Below are 19449 nucleotides of genomic sequence, written 5' to 3' on the forward strand. Positions count from 1 at the left end.
ATATCTTCAGCATTTAAAAAGTTAACCTCAAAAACATGCTGTAGCTGACAGCATTTTGCAACTTTCTTCTATTTTTTGTCTTAAAGCCCGCGGTTGTGAAGTAAATACACTACAGACAACTTAACAGCCATAGCAGGACAAAGATGAAAGCAAAAAGCAAAACAAAGCAGATTGCCATATGCAAAAGGTGTATGCAATCTTGCTATGACTAGTGCTCACGTTTAGTAATAACCTATGCACAGAATTAACATGCTTCCAGGAATGTTGACCACAATTCTCTACAATTTACTCTGGAAACACTTTCTAGACTTGTTAGATTACTCAGCTCGTTAGGTCAGACAATAACTCACTGCGTTCCTTCAGCTTCCAACTTCTGCAGAGGGCTTTGCATGTTAGCACTCCTCTGAAAATTTAGTTTTCATCGAGAAGATGCTTTTAAGACCCCCAAAATAAAAAGCTCAATGAACATAAGACCACATACATTCAAGCTAATGTGAACAGCCTGTGCCAAGCGTACTAATTGTGTAGCAGTTCTCTGGCCTGCAACCACCTGCTTGCACCTCACTCGGCAATATACTCGGGTAGAACTGACTATGAAAATATATATAAAACGTGTGTGTATTTATATATTCATTACATAAAGGTGACTGGATGGGCAGTCTGGCAGCTCGTCAACATCCAGTGAACTGTTGGATGTCTTACCTTGGGAATGCTATGTGGTATCTTCTATGAACAGTATTTCCCTGTATCTTACCCATGAAGAATTGGGTGCCAATGGAGTTAAATTCAGTTAATGGGATATGAAGGGGGAAGTAGATGGGGGGAGATGAGATGGAAAAAAAAAACATTGCAACCTGCTTTCACACTGCAATTGATCTCATCATGCTGAGGTTGCAACAAACAATCTTTCCCATGTGCAACTTGAATCCTGAGAGCACTTCAGCTCACTACGGAACAGTTTTGATGTCCACTGAACCTCCAAGACATTCCCTCTGAAATCCAACCCTCTTCTCCGAGTGTTTACACTCGGGTCTATCACCTTTAATGCTCAATCCAGGCCTAGAATATATTACACTCAGGTCTATCACCTTTAATGCTCAATCCAGGCCTAGAATATATTACACTGTTTGTAGGCATACTTAGCTTCCAGTCACCAAAAATATACTTTTTTTTTTTTAACCTGAAAAAAAATGAGTTATGAAAAAAATGCTAGACTCAGATTTTTTTACCGGTTTTCTTTTTCTTCTATGTATTCATGGTCACTAGCTTCTGGCATCTGCACTACATTGACACGCACAGGACGGGCACTTTGCAGGAGCCTTCGTACTTCCTGCACTCTCAGATCCTCACTCCATATCAGCGACATCACCTCTTCGTTCATATCATTCATGCCATCCTCATCCTCTTCCGATTCGGCTCCAGAGGGAGCATCAGAGGTCTGCACTTGGCCCACAGACTGAAAGGGAAAGAAAAGGGGCATCAATTCCGGAGGGACAGACACATACCCACACTCGTGAGTATCAGAGAGGCAGCAAATACTGGCATCACAACTGCAAAGTGCTCAGCAGTTACCTACGCTGAGGTTAATCTGCACATGGAAGGGATTTCAGGCTTTCATACCAATGTTTCTGAACACTGGAATCAACTATTTTTGCACATCTGAATGGGGTAAATAACTATCAAGGCAGGAGGAGATAACACTTCAAAGCAGCAGCAAAGGTTTTGGGGCAAGGACTGAATAGTAGGAGCTTGAGGAGGTGATTTCAGAAATCTCATTCTTTTTCTTTTTACAAATAGCTCTTGTTTCACAGCTAGAGGATGAAATGACTGTCCTTCCTTGCCTACACAATTATCTACGACTGCTAAAAACCACTTTATCTCTCCAAATTCAGCAGTGAAAAACAGCAACCTAGACCAGCACCTCAACAGGTGTTTGGACAAAGGGTTTGCCAGGACCTACTTGCTCTCAACCCAACTGGGACTGCTGCTCTGCATCCTCATTCAGGCACATCCTTCACTGTCCTGATCACCCATATTTTCCTAAATCAGGGTGTTAATTTGGACTTAATTTTTTTAGAACGTTTGAAAAAAATAATAAAACGAAAAAGAAAACTAATAAACAAACAAAAAACGGGCCATCTATTAAAATAAAATAAACGCTTAACCCAATGTTTCTTGTTGTCATCAACTACCTTGGGTTCCACTGTAGAACTGGGATATTTTTTGAACTCTGCTGCCAGCTTCTTCATGAAGAGGCTGAAGCATTTCAAGTGCTTGGGAGCACGGTGGAAACTCTCTCTCTTGGCATGGTTTAGAACATCCTGGTTTAGGTCTCTGTCTGCCCTGCTTACCTGCATCACACTAGTAAGGACCAGGACTAATGACAGCGACAAGGATGGGATCGACCAGGATGCAGCACTTGGCTGCAAGCTGCATGTGCTACACCTGCTCCAAACTCGTCTGGCACTCCACACAAAGCTGAAATTCAATTAATTTGTAAACATTCTACAGAAATAAGCTTTCTGGCTGAATGTAGAATTTCCTCATGGCCTGACCAAACAACTTGGACGTCAACCCTAAGGTGGGCTAGCACATTCCTCCTCCTCCTCCATTCCATTTCTTCTCCATTGCCATGGAGACAAATACTATGATTAATCTAGGAACAAAAGCAACAACAAAGTCTATAAACTGGTGATTTTTCCTCAGAATGTTTTTTCTCCTCAGAATTTGGCAGGCTGACATATACAAAATCACACAGACTAAAACCACAGCTTGGGTCTTCCCAAGCCTCACTGGTAACTGATACCGGGAATGCAAGCAAATTAACATCTGATGAAAGAAAACCAATTTTTTATGATAAATAGGCACTAAATCTCAATACATAACTGCACCACCCATGTAGCCAGCGGCCGTTTTGAAACAGGAAACTCCACCCTGCCCCACTGAGAAATGACAAACAATTTGGCATTTGAAGATCACTTTATCCTTTTAAGGTAACACATATTTGAGGCATTGTTCTAAAGTGGTGAAATTGGATTTCTCATTGCTTTACAGTTAGCACCATTACACGAAGGCAGAAAGTCCACCCCTTGAAAAGATGTTTCATGAATGGTGCCAAATGAGATTTGTACAAGTAATTTGTTTATATTCCTTACATTTTTTTTAAAATTAACTTTTCTAATAGGTAGTCATAAAGTTAGTCATGAACGCCTTGTTAAAAGAAAAAAAAAAGTGAATTTTAAAATCACTTGCAAAGCTAAGATAGCACTTAAGTGGCCTTGACCAAGAAGTACTTGAGGATGCAAGTTTCCTCTCCATCACTTCTGAAAAACCTGCAGACAATCTGCATAGCAGGAGCAGGATTTTCATGCATGCCATTAGTCAGCTTCCAAGCAAAGTTTTGGCTGACCATATCCATGCTGACAAAAAACACCTAAACGAGCAGAGATGCCACATTCCCACCATCAGAAGAGCACGTTTGAGGGAAAACAACCTGAACCATGTTTTCTCTCTTTTCTCTCTAAAGACAGAAACACAAAGAACTAAATCCTTTTCAAGAAAGTAAGAAAACTGGGTATTTCAGAAAGCATATTAGTTCCTGCAGAGAGAGAAATCCTGGCCATGCCAACTCATGAGGGTACCAGACTGCCAACCCCCGTCATCCCTTTGCTGTGGCATCACCTGTTTGATGGCAGTAGAGCACCAAAACCTCTTTAATATTTCTTAAAAATGCAGCTGTTTTGCAGAAGAGGACTTAAAGGGGCATCACTCCACAGGCAAGACCATAGGTACTCCACAGGCAAGACCTTTGAGCACCATACTTAAATGAAGATTGAAAGCTCTTTTATATCAATAACTTTCAAAGTTATGAACAGTTGCTCTTCTCTGCTGGGTGCTGTCTTTTACCGAAACCCTCACAGAGGCCTAGACCATATGCTGCTCTTTCTCTTGAATCCTGCACCTTCTGTGTGCTGCAACCTACACCCTGGAACAGCTGCAGATGGTGGGGAGGTTTTTAAACAGCTGGGGTGCTCTGCCCAGCACCCAGGGTCATGAAATCCATGTATGCTCATACTCACAGATCTCCCCTTGTGCAGGTTCCCTTCACAGGCTTGTTTGGACAGATCTTGGCGCCCGATCAAGAGACAAACTGCTTCTGGCCAGTGTGAGGCAGGCTGCTCTCGGCAATAATATATCGCATCCCGAATAGGAAGGGCCACACCAAAGGGGAGAGACTCCAGATCCCTCAAGGTGAAACCTCAAAATTAGTGAGGAAAAAAAAAAAAAAAAAACTATTAACAATCACAGCAGGCAAAATGTATTTCAGATTCTGCAAGCACAAGATGATTATCTGTGGTTGTCACCATTCGTGCATTGAAAAGCTGCACTTACCGACATTAGTCATCCAAATCACTAACTTTTCAGCCAGGTTAGAAACAGATGTGCTCTGTCTGAAACTACATCTGTAAAATAAGGGGGAATAAGCCAAGAAAAGCTCTCCAGAAACTCAGCAGAGAGTCATAAAAGTATAAAATGATAATGGAACAGCATTAAAAACATACCGACTGTCATCCTGCTCCATTTGCTGTTTTCGTTGTCCTAGGATAGACAAAGAAGGCCCTGTTAGTCCCATGTTCTCAGAGCAAAACAACAGCATATAAACAGCATATAAACCACACACACACACACGAGACACCAGGAGATATGACAAGGGCATCATGAGCATTATTACCTGATGTAATTTTGTACAAATAATGCGAGGCTTCATTAGATACAGCTCTCTCATCACCAAGTATGTACAGAGCCACACTCTGAAGAAAGAAACACCACGACACTGAGTTATTTAGTCTGCAGATAATACTGTATTGCTTATCAAACCCCAAAGCAGATACCTTTAGCAACTTAAGTAGTGGGACAGGTCTATTATAAAAAATAGAAAAACATCATTAGTAAATACAGATTAAAAACAACAGAAGCAAGTAAATGAAACCCTTCTGCTTTAGATTTCTGTCTGTACATTCAAAATAAATCTCAAAGCAATTAAACAAGTTTTCCCCAATGATTGCTTCAAAGGAAAAAGTACATACATATTTATATACACACACGTGCGCTCTGAAAACATGTTCCCATGATTTTTGCTTCATTTCTCACAATCCTTTGAATTCTTCTTGTGTTTAACACACAATTTTTCCTACACAGTCCCTCCACAGCTTGAATATCAGCTACTTCATTGATTGAAAGCTTTTCCCATTCAAAACAGGGTTCATTTCACCTAGCTAGCAAATGAAATCAAAGTGATCTGTCACTGTATTTGTTTTTGGATACTGCCAAACAAGCTGGCATGCCAAAGGCAAAAAGAAAGAAAGAAAAAAATGAATGAAAATCTTCTAATTTGAAGGAATTTCAGTGTTGCTGCTTCAACACCCCACACTTTCAAGGAGAGGACAGACTGGCTCCTGGCCATGCAGATAACAGCTCTGCAGCCAGTGCTGGCCTCTTGGGTCCCAGCAGAGTCTCTCCAGCCTGTTTGACCTTCTCAGGCACATCAGTCTGGCCAGAAAATACTAGCAGCATTGATACTAGCAGCATTGATACTCATGCAACTAAATGCTTATATTGGTACACGCTCACGAAGCAGAAGGAAAAAAAGCTGGGAAATTCTCACTCACAAACTACTGTTAGCTCTGAGTTACATTATTACTTTACACATGCCATTGCTGCAAACCACAAAAAAAACATAAGCAGTGAAGCGTAGGCCACTCACTGTGCACACACCAGCTCTTCTTCCCAACCTCAGATACCTCCTCCCACCTGCTCAAAGCCATCCACACCCTGCAGTAATTCTGATGTGATAACAGAGATTTCTCAGGGATTACTCTCTGCTAAGTGCATGTTATTCCCATTGGGGAGAGGTTGACACCCCCCCAATTCCTGTATCACAGGGAAACTCCAGAAAGTTTCATGTAGATGGATAAGGTTTATTCACGTGGAGCAGCAACACGCAGAGACTGTGTGCTCAGGTGTCCAAACAGCATGGCCACAGTCATATCCTTCAGGAAAATTATTTATCACAGGCTCAGGACTGCTTCAGCACAGCTACTGGTCTGCCTCAGCACGTTCCCCTTGCTCCATGTAAGATGATTAACCCCTTGTTATTTGACTTTGCTCTCCAAGGATGCTTCATTCATAGGAAATTAAAAGTGTGGGGGGCAGCTCCTGGCAGCACTGGTGCCACTGTGCTCTTACACCAGCAGAAAAACAGCATCCCCTCTGCCAAGTGACTTACCAATACCACCAGTTTGCTCCTTTCACAGACTCCTGGTAAGTAAGGATAAGGCTGTGCTCCTTCTCCCTTCAGGCAGGAACTCAGCCACTGAAAGATACTTGGAGGCTCAGCAGAAAAAAAGGAGGGTTGGTGCATGAAACCTGTTTGGACTTAATCACATGAAGAGCAATGACACCGAGCTCATGGCAAATGCACAGAACTTCTCAAAAGCAAGGCCTACGGAATTTCTTTAACTAATAAAAATCCAGTATTTCCTCAAAACATGACAGATCTCTCTCTCCTCCCTCTTGTTAGATAGAGATTTATAAATGGACCATAACAAAAGCATGAAATATCTATCAAGAACAAACATCTCAGCCCACAGCATAATCAGTACTTCTCAAAACCTCAGTGGAACAGTCCTGCAACAACATTAAATTGCTCAAGTGAGAGGACACTGTAACTATGATGTGTATAATCTGTCCACAAACAGGCAGGAAGGCTGAGCAATCCTATGAGATCACTTCTTTTGGGCAGGAGAGGCAGTAGTTTGTCTTACACCAACAGCAGATTTCAGCTGGTAGGATGGTAAACATGCAGAGAAAAACACATGCCCTTATTTTAACTTTAGGGGCTGTTTACTTTTAGCTCCCATTTAGGTTTCATCCAACATCAGCTGAGAGTCTGCCGGCCTGGAGATGCTTGTGCACAGGAGAGATGCAGCTTATTCCCAGGCTCGTGCCCAGCTTTCTGCTGATGTTTCCGAGCCAGCCCCAGGGGGAATCATCATTCCCTCCCAAACCCTTGCTCTCAAGGCTCCCCATGAGGCACTGAACTGAAGGCACCAGTCCATTAATGTGCAATCACAACAGCTCTTCCAGTAAGAAGCTGTTAAGAACAAAGCAGCAAGGCAAGTTCAACACTGTGCATGCACTTTGGTATTTGGGGACTAAGTCCTGACCAGCTTTAAAGAGAACGGTTACCAACAAACAGCTTTAGGCCATTATCAGCTGTTCTCATCTTTGCATAGGCTTAATCTCACCTTGATCAATTATGCAAGTCTGTCTGGAAGCCTTCACAAGGGCTGGATAGTCTCTGTAGTAATAATCTATATAAGCTTCAAGTTTTAAGTCTCTAGAATGAAAGAGATATAAATTATATGAGAGGACAAAAAAACCTATGTGCATTTCCATGACTTTTTTATGTGTATGTAATATTTCCATACAACCTAGACGTGTGGAGTGAGGTTCAGATATGCTTATGTAAGACGGTGCTCACGGGCACTGCTCCTTGCCTAAGTAACTAATCTGCATTTTTATTTTTTCCCCCAAGGGCAACTCTCTCCAATTATTAGCTTGGTCTGCTATGATGATGTCCACAGAACAAGCTCTCCTGGCTCTCAATATTTCGCTTCATTCCTCAATAGCAGCCAGTTGTACACTGAGACCCAGCATCGGCACTGCTGTCAGCGCAGTCCCTCCAGCTTGCCCAAAACTAACACAAAAATATCCCACAGCTTCTTGTTATGACACAGATCTTACCAGAATGCTGCCAGATCAGGAGTTGTAGGTGTTTTAACTCTCATGAGCTACAGAAAACATGTGAAATCACTAAATGCAGAAACTGGAAGCCACAAATGTCTAAGTTAATTACAGTTGTATTTGCAGAGGGCTCTCCTTACTCTGGTCTAGAAAGTTTAAGCACTCTTCTGCAGTCTCTTCTTGTGCCGGACAGAGATAAGAGCCATCTACCAAGAGCTAACATTTGTGAAGCACGTTTATGTTGGGAAGTAGCAAGAACTGTATAAGGGATTTGCTACAGCAAACATCACGGATCATGGAAGTTTTAGAATATTCATTTTCTTCAAACACACAGAAAGACAGTTCCACTCTGAAGATAATCCAGAAAACCTCCATAAAAATAATACACGTCCATCATCAAGAGACCAGGCATATTTTCTGGGATTTGTCAGTTAGACCTACCTGGCCAGCTGAACCAGAAGAACAACAAGTGAGCGAATTCCTTCTCCCATTAGACTGTTCAGTTTAAGCTCCTCATATATTAGATGCAGAACAAAGAAAATAGCAGGAATGTGGGTGAAAAGGAGGGTTGAGGAATCCAAGCTAAGGCTCTGCGTCAAGTCGTCCTTCGAAGGTGGAATTTCCAGAGGTTCCAGTCGCAAAGCTTTGGCTACAGGATGAGACTCAAAATCCCGATGGTAATCTGAGTTCAAGAGATATTCCCAGTCCTAGACCAAAGAGGAAGAGGAGGCACAGGTTCCATGGTAAGCATCAACTGCCAGCAAGACAACTCCAAAGCACATTTAGAAAGGAGGACTTTTTGCCCTACACAAGACTAAAATCAATGGGCTTGTTCTGTGGCAAATGTGTCAAGTATCACAAATCCTGCAAGGTACCGGGCCCAGAGACTGAAATGTTTTATTTCTAACACTGTAGTTCCTTATAGAATCAACAAAGTCTTAGATTTAAGGGAATGAGATAAATGAAAACGGATGTAGAGGGCCTTCTTTTGTACCCCTGTTCCATGCAGGAGACTTGGCTGAGTATTTGTGCACACAACTCACTCAGCACTCCCCCTCTTTATTGTGCTCTCCTTGCAATAGCACCTCAGGCATTAGACCCTGATCTACCCTTCATGCAGACAAAGATCTGTAACCCCACGGGCTCAGCGAGCCACCCATCCACAAAAAGACTGTATGATCGAGCCCCTTAGATCATATGTCTCTTGTACAAGGTATCTTGGGATGATTCTAAGCTTCATCCACTTTTCTACTCGATGCAAAACCCGGTGATTCAGTCTTGAACACTCCATTAAACTCTGTAAGAATCAATGCACTCGGTGAGGTCTGTAACCTGCTGCTCCCAATGGGTGAGAGGTGCCAAGCGGCGAGGAGAGGGAGCCAACTTTATTGGGAAGGGATGAAGTATCCAGGAGAGATTTGACATCGTCAAAGAGATTATCTGGGGTGGCTGTGTAAGGCACATTAGACTCACTGCTGAGAGCAGCTTCTCTGAACGCGAGGTCCTGACAAGAAAGCTCAAATGACACTAACCACTGCACAGGGCAATGTAACTTTTCTTCCTCCCAAGGCTTGCACTGTCAGATGAGCTCAGATGAAATGTCCCACTCAAATGACACTTCCTCTGGCTTGGCTCTTTTATTAAACAAAACTTACTTATAAAACAAAAATTTCTTACTTCATCTGATCCTGTTTCTGAAGGCCTAGCCTTCTTTGGAGCAATAACTGGCGAAAGTGATCCCTCAAAATCAAGCTGCAAGAAACAGAAGACCAAAGAAAATTCAATACTGGAATCTACATGGTTGCATAACTGAATCAACAATCATAACATCTGAATTCAAATCAAGCACTACATCACACTGCGTTAATATTTTTATATTCTGCTTTAATACAAAACTTACTTACAATTATCTGTTTCTATTCACAGCTATTCACATTCTATTTCTATTCACATTCTGATGTATGGTGCACAGATTTCATAGTTGTCTAACACCTGCTATTTCCTAAGCTAGAAGAAATATTGTGGATGTGTTAGTGCTAGTAAATATTAGACATATTTTAATTGTTTTCATTGCTATCTACCTATGCTGTTTATTTTCTGCAACTACTGCAAATATATTTGCAAGCATGAAACTGCATATGCATTCAGTAAAGCAGTGACAAAAATAGAACTTTAAAAGATGTAACCCGAAAACAGTATGGGAAACCCTCTTTGGAAAACAGCAACTTGAACTGTGACCTGTGCATCCAAGCAAATTAAACTGAATATGAATTTGCTGAACAAACTTTTAATGTCATGCTATCAGTCATTAAATGGAATAAAATCTTCATAATTTGTTGTTAGACCAAAACAGTTGGTGGTAAGCAGATTATAAATACTTTTTTATGACAACTGCAGCTTAAAATGCATACCTGAAATTCAAAAACATGGATCTGATTCCGTGGCATCTTGTTATTTAACAAAGATTACATACTATTTCTGACTTTGAATGTTTTTCTAGACATTTTGAACCTTGAAGAATTATCAATAGTATTAATATAAGGCTAATAACCAACTAACTAACTGAAACTTATGAGATTGCTTACATTTCGTGTCCAAGCTAATCTTTCTGTATTGTAACCCATCATATTCATGAGACAAGTTACAAACAAGTTCCATTCTGAGTGATAGTTTGGTCCTCCTGGAGCATTGTAAGCATTGTACCACTTGACAAGCATCTGCACAGCTATCTCCTTGGGTAGGATAGATTTGAGCCCTTGCAGACATCTTTTCACTGTTAGGAAAGAAGGAAAAAAAAGTGTATTTTGCATTTTACTTCCAGGTATGACTCTTCCCATCAATGTTGGGAATCTCTACAGTTTTTGGACCTACTTTTAGCTTTCTGGAAGTTCTTTTTAAGACAACCTACAGCACACAACCTCTATCAACTGTTCATTTAGTTCAAGCAGAGCACAGCACTTCTAATTTACCCCACAAAAGGAAACACCTATTCTGCTGTTCTAAGTGTTGCTCTTGGTTCATCTACAGTCCATAGAAAATATCATTTAAACAAAATGAACAACCTAAAAACCCCATCAGCTTGATTCATTCATGACCCCATCCTCTATTTGAGCTGACATTTCAACCCTTGCTCAAGATACACTATATACAACAGTAAAGAAACACTGCTACCTAAGGAACACAGGAAATTTTGCGAGTCCAGCTGGTGAGGCACAAGGAAAGCAGAATACACCTAGATAAGTAGCAGCAGTTCTAAATGGTAAGTTAATGAAGCTTGGAATAAAAAGTACTGAATCAGTACACTCTAAGCAATGAATAAAATACGACCTTAAAAAAGGCTTCTCTCAAAAATCTTGGAATGTATTTCATGTGACGGATGCTGCTTCATACCTAATTCTGAAGTGGCAATTTCAGGAATTGTAATCCGAACCATCGTGTTATTGCTGAGTTCCTGAAGACAGAAAAGGAAAAGCAAGCACTGAATCATAAAATACATCTTCAAACAAAAAGAGGTCTCCTCTCCATCAATCAGGACTCATTTACACAGTAAGCTTATTCCTAACACTAGGCTACTTGCTGCACTAGAGACTGGCAACCCTGGATGCTCGTTCTCTGAAACACTTAGGATGGTTCTTGAACTGAATCACTGCAATGAGTCAATTAACTTCAGTGAATTCTAGGGTATTCTGCAGAGAGGAAAATGTGGAAGCCCCAATGCAGGTGTGAGATCTCACTGTGGCTCAGGAGCTGTGAACAACGTGTCACTGTTACAGAAGTCAATTTAACAAATTAAGTCAGGTTTGCTTTGATAACAAAGCAATGACTCAGCCTACAGCAGAACACCTACCAAAGTTACTCTGTTGTGGACAGGATCTCTCAGTGCATGAATGAAAGTCCCGAGTTGCTGAAAAGTGCAGTCTTCAATATAGGATGAGTCATGAAGTTTGGAAGAATCCCTTAGCTCTGGAACCGGAGACAGCAGCACACCCTGCAAAGTGATAAAATGATTGCTTCTGATGGTTAAGAGGATCTAAGCAAAAGGGGGCTAAAATAACCATTTTTAATGTCCTAGTCAGTATTTTGAAAACAACTGTCTTTCAAACCTCTAACTCAGCCATTTTATAAATTAAAAAAGGGACACACTAAATATATGCACATTAACCCCTGTTTATTCAGCAGACGTATTGAAGAAGAAAAAGAAGTTTAGCTTGAGGAGGCACCACCAGAACATTTTTTTTTAAATCATTTGAAGAAGAAATGCCCATCTTTTAATTGCCAGACAGACATTATATAAACAGGTTCAAGTGTATTTTCAATTTACTCTATCAGCTATTCAAATATGTTAAGCAGCACAAGGCTCCTTCCACCCCATGCCCAGCTTAGTCCTCAGCCTCACACTACACATTCATTTATCCTACTGTATCCAAACCTTGGATACGTAGCACATCCAAACTAAAAAGTGCAGAGGAGCAAGGGGCTTTGTAGCTGTGGATGGAGATGGTGGATATGCAGCATTAAAATTAAAATTTCCACTACGATTGAGGCAAATCTCTCTCCATAAGAGTAGCGGAATATGCATGAAATCTATATTCACAAAAACACCTTCTGCTCCTTCCTTAGCAAGTTGCATCAAAGCCGTTACCCAAAACGAAACGCTTTTCAAAAAGGATTTTCTTTCCTCACCTCTTCTAAAGGCCCCAGATGTTTACTCAAAGGCTTGGATGGAGTGCTGATACTATCCAAAGGGGTGCTTGGTCGAGGCATTTGGTTGGACATCGACAGGGATGGAACAGGCAGTCCAGGAATAAAAACCTTCCCCACCTTTCGGTGTAGAACATATAGGAAAAGATAAGAGTTGGTCTTCATGCGTTTTTCAAATAGCTTGCTTACAGATATGGACTCTGTTCTGAATATCTTAAAGGAAATGTTTTAAGAAAAGTGGCTATATACTGAAACTGAAGTTTAGTAACTGAGATTAGGGATTTCCCAGTTTACTTCTTAAGATGACAACACACTGAAAAAGTACAATATAAGTCAGTATTGCACATTACTGTTACAGGCCTACGATCACTAAGAGTTCAGGCAGGGTTTCACTGAGAAAGCTCTACTTTCAAAGAGTAAATAAAAACTAACAAAAAGTAGAAATTCCAGGGTCTGAGGTTTCTGTATATACACAAAGAGCACAGCACATCTCTCCACAATTAAAGGAAACTATTTTTGTTATTTTGAATTAGTTGTGCCCACCTTAATAACAACCCTTCGTAAAGCAAATTTGACATCTAAAACTCTATGGCCTGCTACAGTGAAGCCTGAAAGCTTTTAGTTTAGGAGATAATCTTACTTTCAGTGTCCTTGAAATTTTCCTTTCAAAAACAAAACAAACCCCCCTTCATTATCTTCAAATAAGCTCAAGGAATTATTTAATTGTACCACAAGGTGCCAACGATTCTTCAGAACTATGTTTCCAGCACTGCACACAAATTGCACTCGATACAATGGCACGTTCACCTTGCTAAGTCAAGTCTCAAGTGAGAAGCATTCTACAGTAGCTTAAAATGAAACCTCATGGGATATGATGCACCCAGCATCCTGCTGCACTGCTAAGCTTGTAAGCAAAAATTCAAACATTTATTTTGGGAGAGAAAAATTGTGGGTATATTTCGTTACTCACCCGAACCACTCCAGAATAAAGCACTAGATTTCCACTGCCTTCCAGAACCAGCAATGTATCAATGCCCTGTAATAATCAAGCAGCATATTCAGGTCCTTGTGTTTAAGTAAAAATGAGACAATTAGATGACAAAAGTGACAAAGTAGAAAGGTACTCCACAAAGATAGTCCATACAGGTGTACATACCTGCACTGGAGCTGCATCCTTTGCTTGAATATTGGTGACAGAACCAAAGATCAACTGTGACTTATCGTTACTCTCTTGAAATTTTACACAGCTAAAGATTTGAGAAAACAAGAGGAGATATATAAAAGGACTTTATCTAGTCTTATAGAGAAAAGATAGAAAATTAAAGTTGTACTGCATGTTGCAGTTACTTTATTGCAGTTTACCTCATTACTTCCTCCCTTCTTTGCTTGTTTTGCCCTGCTAATCAACTTATTTTTACTCTGCAGTGCACTTCCAGAGGGTAAAGTTGATGATAAATAGAAATACCATTCAAAGTACAGCAAATGCTGTCTTGCAATTTCAGTCCAAGATGTCTAATTGCTAATGTGGTTATAAATACATCTTACAACAGTCAGATATCTCCCACTGTCATTATAGATTCCACTAGCATGTTAAAGCCCAAATCTAGCTAGTAATTTTAGAGTGCTCCCCTTTGTCCAGCTGTCCCCTGGATAAGCATGGGAATGCTCACCGCAGCTGGAGCTGGGATTCCACTAAAAAGCACAGGAACTTTTGCCCGCAGAGGTCAGTGGTAATAAACACCTTGGATGCTTGGGAATTCTTCTCTCTGTAAACAAGACACAGCCATCAGCAGAGTATTTGGTCCACTATAAAAGTGTTAACAGAGGAAAACGATGTCCAGTAAGCTGTTGGACCACACTGAGCTTCAATTAGCAACTCCTGGCATCAACTGGCCAAAATGTGCCACTGTGTTTCAGACAGTGCTCTAGAAACTAGTTTTCCAGCATCCCACTCTTCACACTCCCTACATTTTGGGGTTAGCAAACCATGCTAAATGGTTTGATTGTGTAGTTAAATCCTAAGCGACCCACAGTCATCTTAATATGACCTATAGTCATTTTTCCTCATTTTTTAGAGTCATATGTCCTCTGCAAGCTGCATTATCTGCACAGGCCACCAGGAGAGTTTGCTGCCCAATTTGCCACTACTGTCTATGCCACATTTGATGCTACAGGCTGACATAAGACAGTAGTTAAGGAACTTGAGCAAATACAAAATTACAGTATTGGTCCAACATAGACCAAAAAAGGCCAGTCTAGCACAGAGGCAGTTGTGATATTCCCTGGCCTCAAGCAGCATTTCATTTTCTAAGAGTTAGAATGAGCTTTCTCCAGCAGACACAAAGAAAAAGGGGAATAATCCCTATTTATAGTGTGTTTCCCTTTCTCCCCTCCTTCTGTTGGATCTAATGGAAACAGGAACCTATCACAGCTCTGGAGATACATGTTAGCTCGGATGGAAATAAGATAAAGCTCTTGGGTGTGTTTCACCCCTGTTGACAGTGATGGAGAAAAAGGCACTCCATCTAAAAGATTACAAAAAAATAAAAACAAAACAACAATCAGGTTTGAATATATTTGGCTTGAGGCATCTCACGAAGCCACTCTCCAGCACGGAGAGCCATGAGCCAGAGTAATACAACAAGCATGACCGTTGCCAGTGTCTAATTCCCTTTTCAAAGCAAAGAGAGGTGCTTTCTTAAAATCTGCACTTTCAAGTCCACCCATCTATTTTAAGAAAGCTGCATTTGCAGAAAGCATACATTAGAGCAGGCTGTCATTTTAATCTAATTTTTTCCCCAGTGGAAATCCAGAACCTCTGAAATCCAAACACAAGCACCTAACCTCATGCTTGCAATGGTTTCGGTCCACAGATGATCTATACACAGCTCTGGAACAATTGGTTCCGTTTCTGGGATGAGGAAGGAATCATTGGAAGTGCTGTTTGGAGAATGGTTAATACTGTGCCTCTTTGGTGACTGAGCACTACTGGAAAAGTTGAACCTCTGCACTCCTGAGAAAGAGTGCACTCCCAGGGCAGGGGAATGCGAGCGGCTGCAAACAGAGACATACAAGATTACTGAAAAGTGGTTCAATAAAAGCACGTACAGAATTCCTCTTAAGCCTGGGAGCTAATACAGTGGCAGAGAATCTGAAAACAAACCAACTGTCCCACCCAAACCTGAGAAAGCAGCTAGTTCATTATTAGCTTTCTTCAGCAACACACCCTAGCAGAGGAAAACAGTTCTCTAATTCACTGCTAAGCATCTCTATCCAAATCCAATAGATGGGATTGTTTTAATAATACTAACTGAAAACTCTCCGGGGACTCTAACAACCTGCAGAAAATTCCCAATTCCTCTCCTGACTGGCTGTGTGACCACAGAGCAGTCCCCCTGGCTCCTGCACACTAGTCATCCTTTGGCACTGCAGGGATAACAGCACACCCGTCTCACAGGAGCATCTCCAGCTGGGTGTGCGTGCCGAGAGGGATGGGATACCCATGGATACACCCGGACAAAGAGAATGGTAAGAGCAGAGAAAACACAGCAATACAAGGCCTGTTGCGTAGCTTCTGTTTTGGGCATTTTCTGTCTCCAGGGAATGTTCAGGGCTCACCTCAAAGCAGCCATGTTGGAGATGGACGGCGAGCGGGACTGCGTGCTGGGCGACGACACGGATCTGCTCTGGCTGTGAAGAGACGAGTAGTTCTGGAAAGGGGAAGCCACAGGAGAGTCACCTTTGGAGAGGCTCCTGAGATGAGCGGTCAGAGAGCTGCTGGTGGCCACGTGCTGGGGTGTGCCCAGCTGTTCAGCAAACTTCAGCACTGTGGTCTGCTCCTGGGAGGGAAAACAGCATAAAAAAAACCCATATGAGCAACAACACGGCCAGTAAGACACTCCAGCAGCTCGTTTCAATGAGCAGATACTCCACACCAAGCTGCTGCTAGAGCTGCTTGACCCTCTGCTCAAATTTCAGGCTACTTCAAATTAAGACTCCTCACTGAGCCCATGCAAGGGAGCAATCTTACTGTCTTGGCACACAGCGTCCATGAAACATATGGAAAAAGGGTGGGATTATTCAAGTTATTTCCTTATACATATATATATACACATATATATATAGGCAGTCACTCCTTCCAGCTGTGTTTTCCCACTCTCATTTACAGAAATCACTTGTCTGGTTTTCAAGGCAGTAAGTTGTCACTGCTCTTCTTAGAGAAGACTGCTTAAGCAGAAGCCAAACCTGGTCTCATGCAAGTACATCATGATAAGCAGAGCATCCTGTGTGACTGTCAGCACTGCTTAACTTACAGCCTTGCATTTAGTATCAATGGCTGACTGGGAAACTTGGTCCTCCAACTGTGATACAGGCAAACGTATAAACAATCTGCTTATTTTAACATCCTGTTACATGAAATAAATCACAAGAATCTGGCACTTCAACAGACATAAGCACAAGGGCATATAAACACACTGAAGGTTTTCATTAATGATGTTTAGGCAATGACAAGTTTGTACCTCTGGCTTTACTCTACGCAGAGCCCATACAGTGTGTAAACTCTGAACAGTATCATATGTCATCATGATGGAAGGTTCAGCGTTGAGAAACACAATCCTCATGGTGTAATCAGCAACATACTGCACTCTGGCAGAGCCAAACACACCTGATAAAGACACAGGGATCAGCCTGACTTCATTAAGACAAAAGGATCCACGGCTGGCATTATTCATACCCTCTTTCTTGTGTAATTTGGATTTCTTAGCATTTTCCTTGATTAAGTGAGACTGGAAATATAGATACTATATCCATATATGTTTATTTGATTAAATAAATTTTATCTTATGTTTACTAGGACAGCAGCTAGGTTGAAGACGGTAAGAACCTCAGTTTGAACACAAAGCATGTGAAACCTCCTTTCCCACTGCCTGAAATAAAACGTTTTATAAAGGTGCTCGTGTAGGCAGCTGGGCAAAAGCAGCTAACCACAAATCTAAATCACTGAAGAGTTAAACACACAAAAGAGCAAATGTTGGGTTTTAGAGCTTTTAGAATAGCTTGAAAACAGACTCAGCAGCACTACCATATATTCACCACGAAGACATGAAGGGAACAACCTGCTTTCTAGAGTTTTTAACTCTAGGTCCAGCAACATTCTGGAGCAACAGTACCATAGAGATAAACTTGCTCTTATTTAGACTTCTTGAGCATCTTAAAATATATAGTATCAATTGCTCTTACTCGTAGATGAAGAAGCAAATTCTTGAAAGAGTAATTATTTGCCAATTTCATAATACAGAAAATGCTGTCTGATATATCAAGCACTTGATGCCATACTGAGGGATTCCAAGTGATGCATCCAAACGTACCTCCAGACTTGCAGACAAGAGGTGTTACCTCATCTAATGGATGTAGCATGCTGAACATAGTAGGCAAAGGTTCTCTGGAATTAAACAGAAGAGAGTATGTTCGAAAACAAATTTTACAAAGCGCAGTTCTCTCTTGGAGTTGGTACAACTCCTGCAATTCCAAAGCAGCTCCTCAGACCTTAACAAAGTCAGAACCTGAAATCTAACACAGTGACATACATTTCATTAATGGAAGCTTGTGGATTCACTAAGTCCAACAGTGGTAGCAGAATGACTTGGTCTTGGTTTGTGTCTCCTCACAGCCCTTGAGGATGACCCTACCTGCTGGCCACCCACGAGACCTTGGCTGGCCCACACAAACAGAGCTAGAACTCACTGAGTTATGATGACTCTGAGGCCTGGAAAAAGGCGGTACAGTAGTAGGATGAGGAGAAGGCTCTTTTAACCCCAGCTTGACTGAAGAGCTTGGGTTACACAACTCCCTAAGTGTTCCAGGCCAGCAGACACCCCTGAGATAATTTTTCATCTAACACAGGGTAGCAATCAAGCCAATCATTGAAGGTGGCAGGAGCAAAAGGGGTTTTCTATTTTATGAGGAAAGAGTAAGCGAGCTGGGCCTGCTTAGCCTGGAGAAGAGAAGATTGAGAGGGGATCTGATCAATTTGTATAAATACCTGCAGGGAGAATGTAAAGAGAACAGGGCCAAACTCTTCTCAGTGGTGGCCAGTGACAGGACAAGTGTAATGGGCACAAATAAAACACAGGAAGTTCCATCTCCATGTGAGGAAGAAGAACTTTGCTGCGAGGGTGCAAAATTCCAGGACTCTATCCTGCACGTTCATGATGCTTCACCCAACTTCTAAGTTAATTTGCCCCTGAGAATCACCCAGATTCTTTCACTATCACTCTTCGGCTCTTGCACTCATACATTGGATTAGCAGTGTATAATGAAACAGCCAAACTCACTACATACCTGGGTGGACTTGGAGGCATTTCATGTGAAGAACTGCTGCGCTCAAATAGCAAGCCATATTTTGTTGGCCAGACATTTGCCACCTATAAAAAATGAAAAACATACTTACGATTTAAAAATTAAGGATTTAATATATTGTGTGCTTGAATACCTACCTATAGCAAAGTGAGATGTTTAGGCCATTTTTGATAGCAGTGTAATGTAAACTATGAAAATAGCTTATCACAGACTTATCTAAGGCTGTGACCTTGCAACCATGCAGAAATGACTTCAGTAATTTAAGGCAGTATTATCTCCATCTCACAGCCTGTTGCCACCCATAACTTAGCCAGCAGAATCAATCAGGTGAATATTCTTGATGTGCCAATTCTCTCAAGTCCATCCTTTGGGCAAGCTTCTAAGTTTTTGCTACTTAATCAAAAAGCTTGCTTTGTAACCCCTCACTATAAGGTTTGAGAACCTTCAAGGTACTGGACATCAATAAAACAAAACATTTTTACATAACACCACTGAGTTTTCATTCTTTTCCTTTAGGCTATGGGCCTATGGAGTATTCTAACACCCAACTACAAAGTCACACTTTAATTAGCTTTGTCACAT

At 41.3% G+C, this 19449-nt stretch overlaps 1 protein-coding gene across 1 annotated transcript in view; it reads right to left on the bottom strand.

Moving 5' to 3' along the window:
• Positions 1-19449, bottom strand: part of ANAPC1 (anaphase promoting complex subunit 1) — a 37902-nt gene that overhangs the window by 16506 nt on the left and 1947 nt on the right. Inside the window, exons 5-25 of the mRNA XM_088521292.1 lie at positions 18850-18932; positions 17877-17950; positions 17028-17173; positions 16126-16346; positions 15352-15561; positions 14178-14273; positions 13664-13754; positions 13478-13543; positions 12490-12627; positions 11654-11794; positions 11197-11257; positions 10392-10579; positions 9484-9558; positions 8248-8513; positions 7308-7399; positions 6287-6435; positions 4733-4811; positions 4563-4599; positions 4393-4463; positions 4080-4258; positions 1230-1456 (exon numbers count right to left, since the gene is read on the bottom strand). Of these exons, the coding sequence (XP_088377418.1) occupies positions 1230-1456; positions 4080-4258; positions 4393-4463; positions 4563-4599; positions 4733-4811; positions 6287-6435; positions 7308-7399; positions 8248-8513; positions 9484-9558; positions 10392-10579; positions 11197-11257; positions 11654-11794; positions 12490-12627; positions 13478-13543; positions 13664-13754; positions 14178-14273; positions 15352-15561; positions 16126-16346; positions 17028-17173; positions 17877-17950; positions 18850-18932 (2690 nt within the window). The remainder of the gene's footprint in view (positions 1-1229; positions 1457-4079; positions 4259-4392; positions 4464-4562; positions 4600-4732; positions 4812-6286; positions 6436-7307; positions 7400-8247; positions 8514-9483; positions 9559-10391; positions 10580-11196; positions 11258-11653; positions 11795-12489; positions 12628-13477; positions 13544-13663; positions 13755-14177; positions 14274-15351; positions 15562-16125; positions 16347-17027; positions 17174-17876; positions 17951-18849; positions 18933-19449) is intronic.

This window comes from Tinamus guttatus, unplaced genomic scaffold (assembly GCF_059628265.1).
Source record: "Tinamus guttatus ecotype Peru unplaced genomic scaffold, ASM5962826v1 Tinamus_guttatus_pri_ptg000116l, whole genome shotgun sequence".
NCBI classification, from domain to species: domain Eukaryota; kingdom Metazoa; phylum Chordata; class Aves; order Tinamiformes; family Tinamidae; genus Tinamus; species Tinamus guttatus.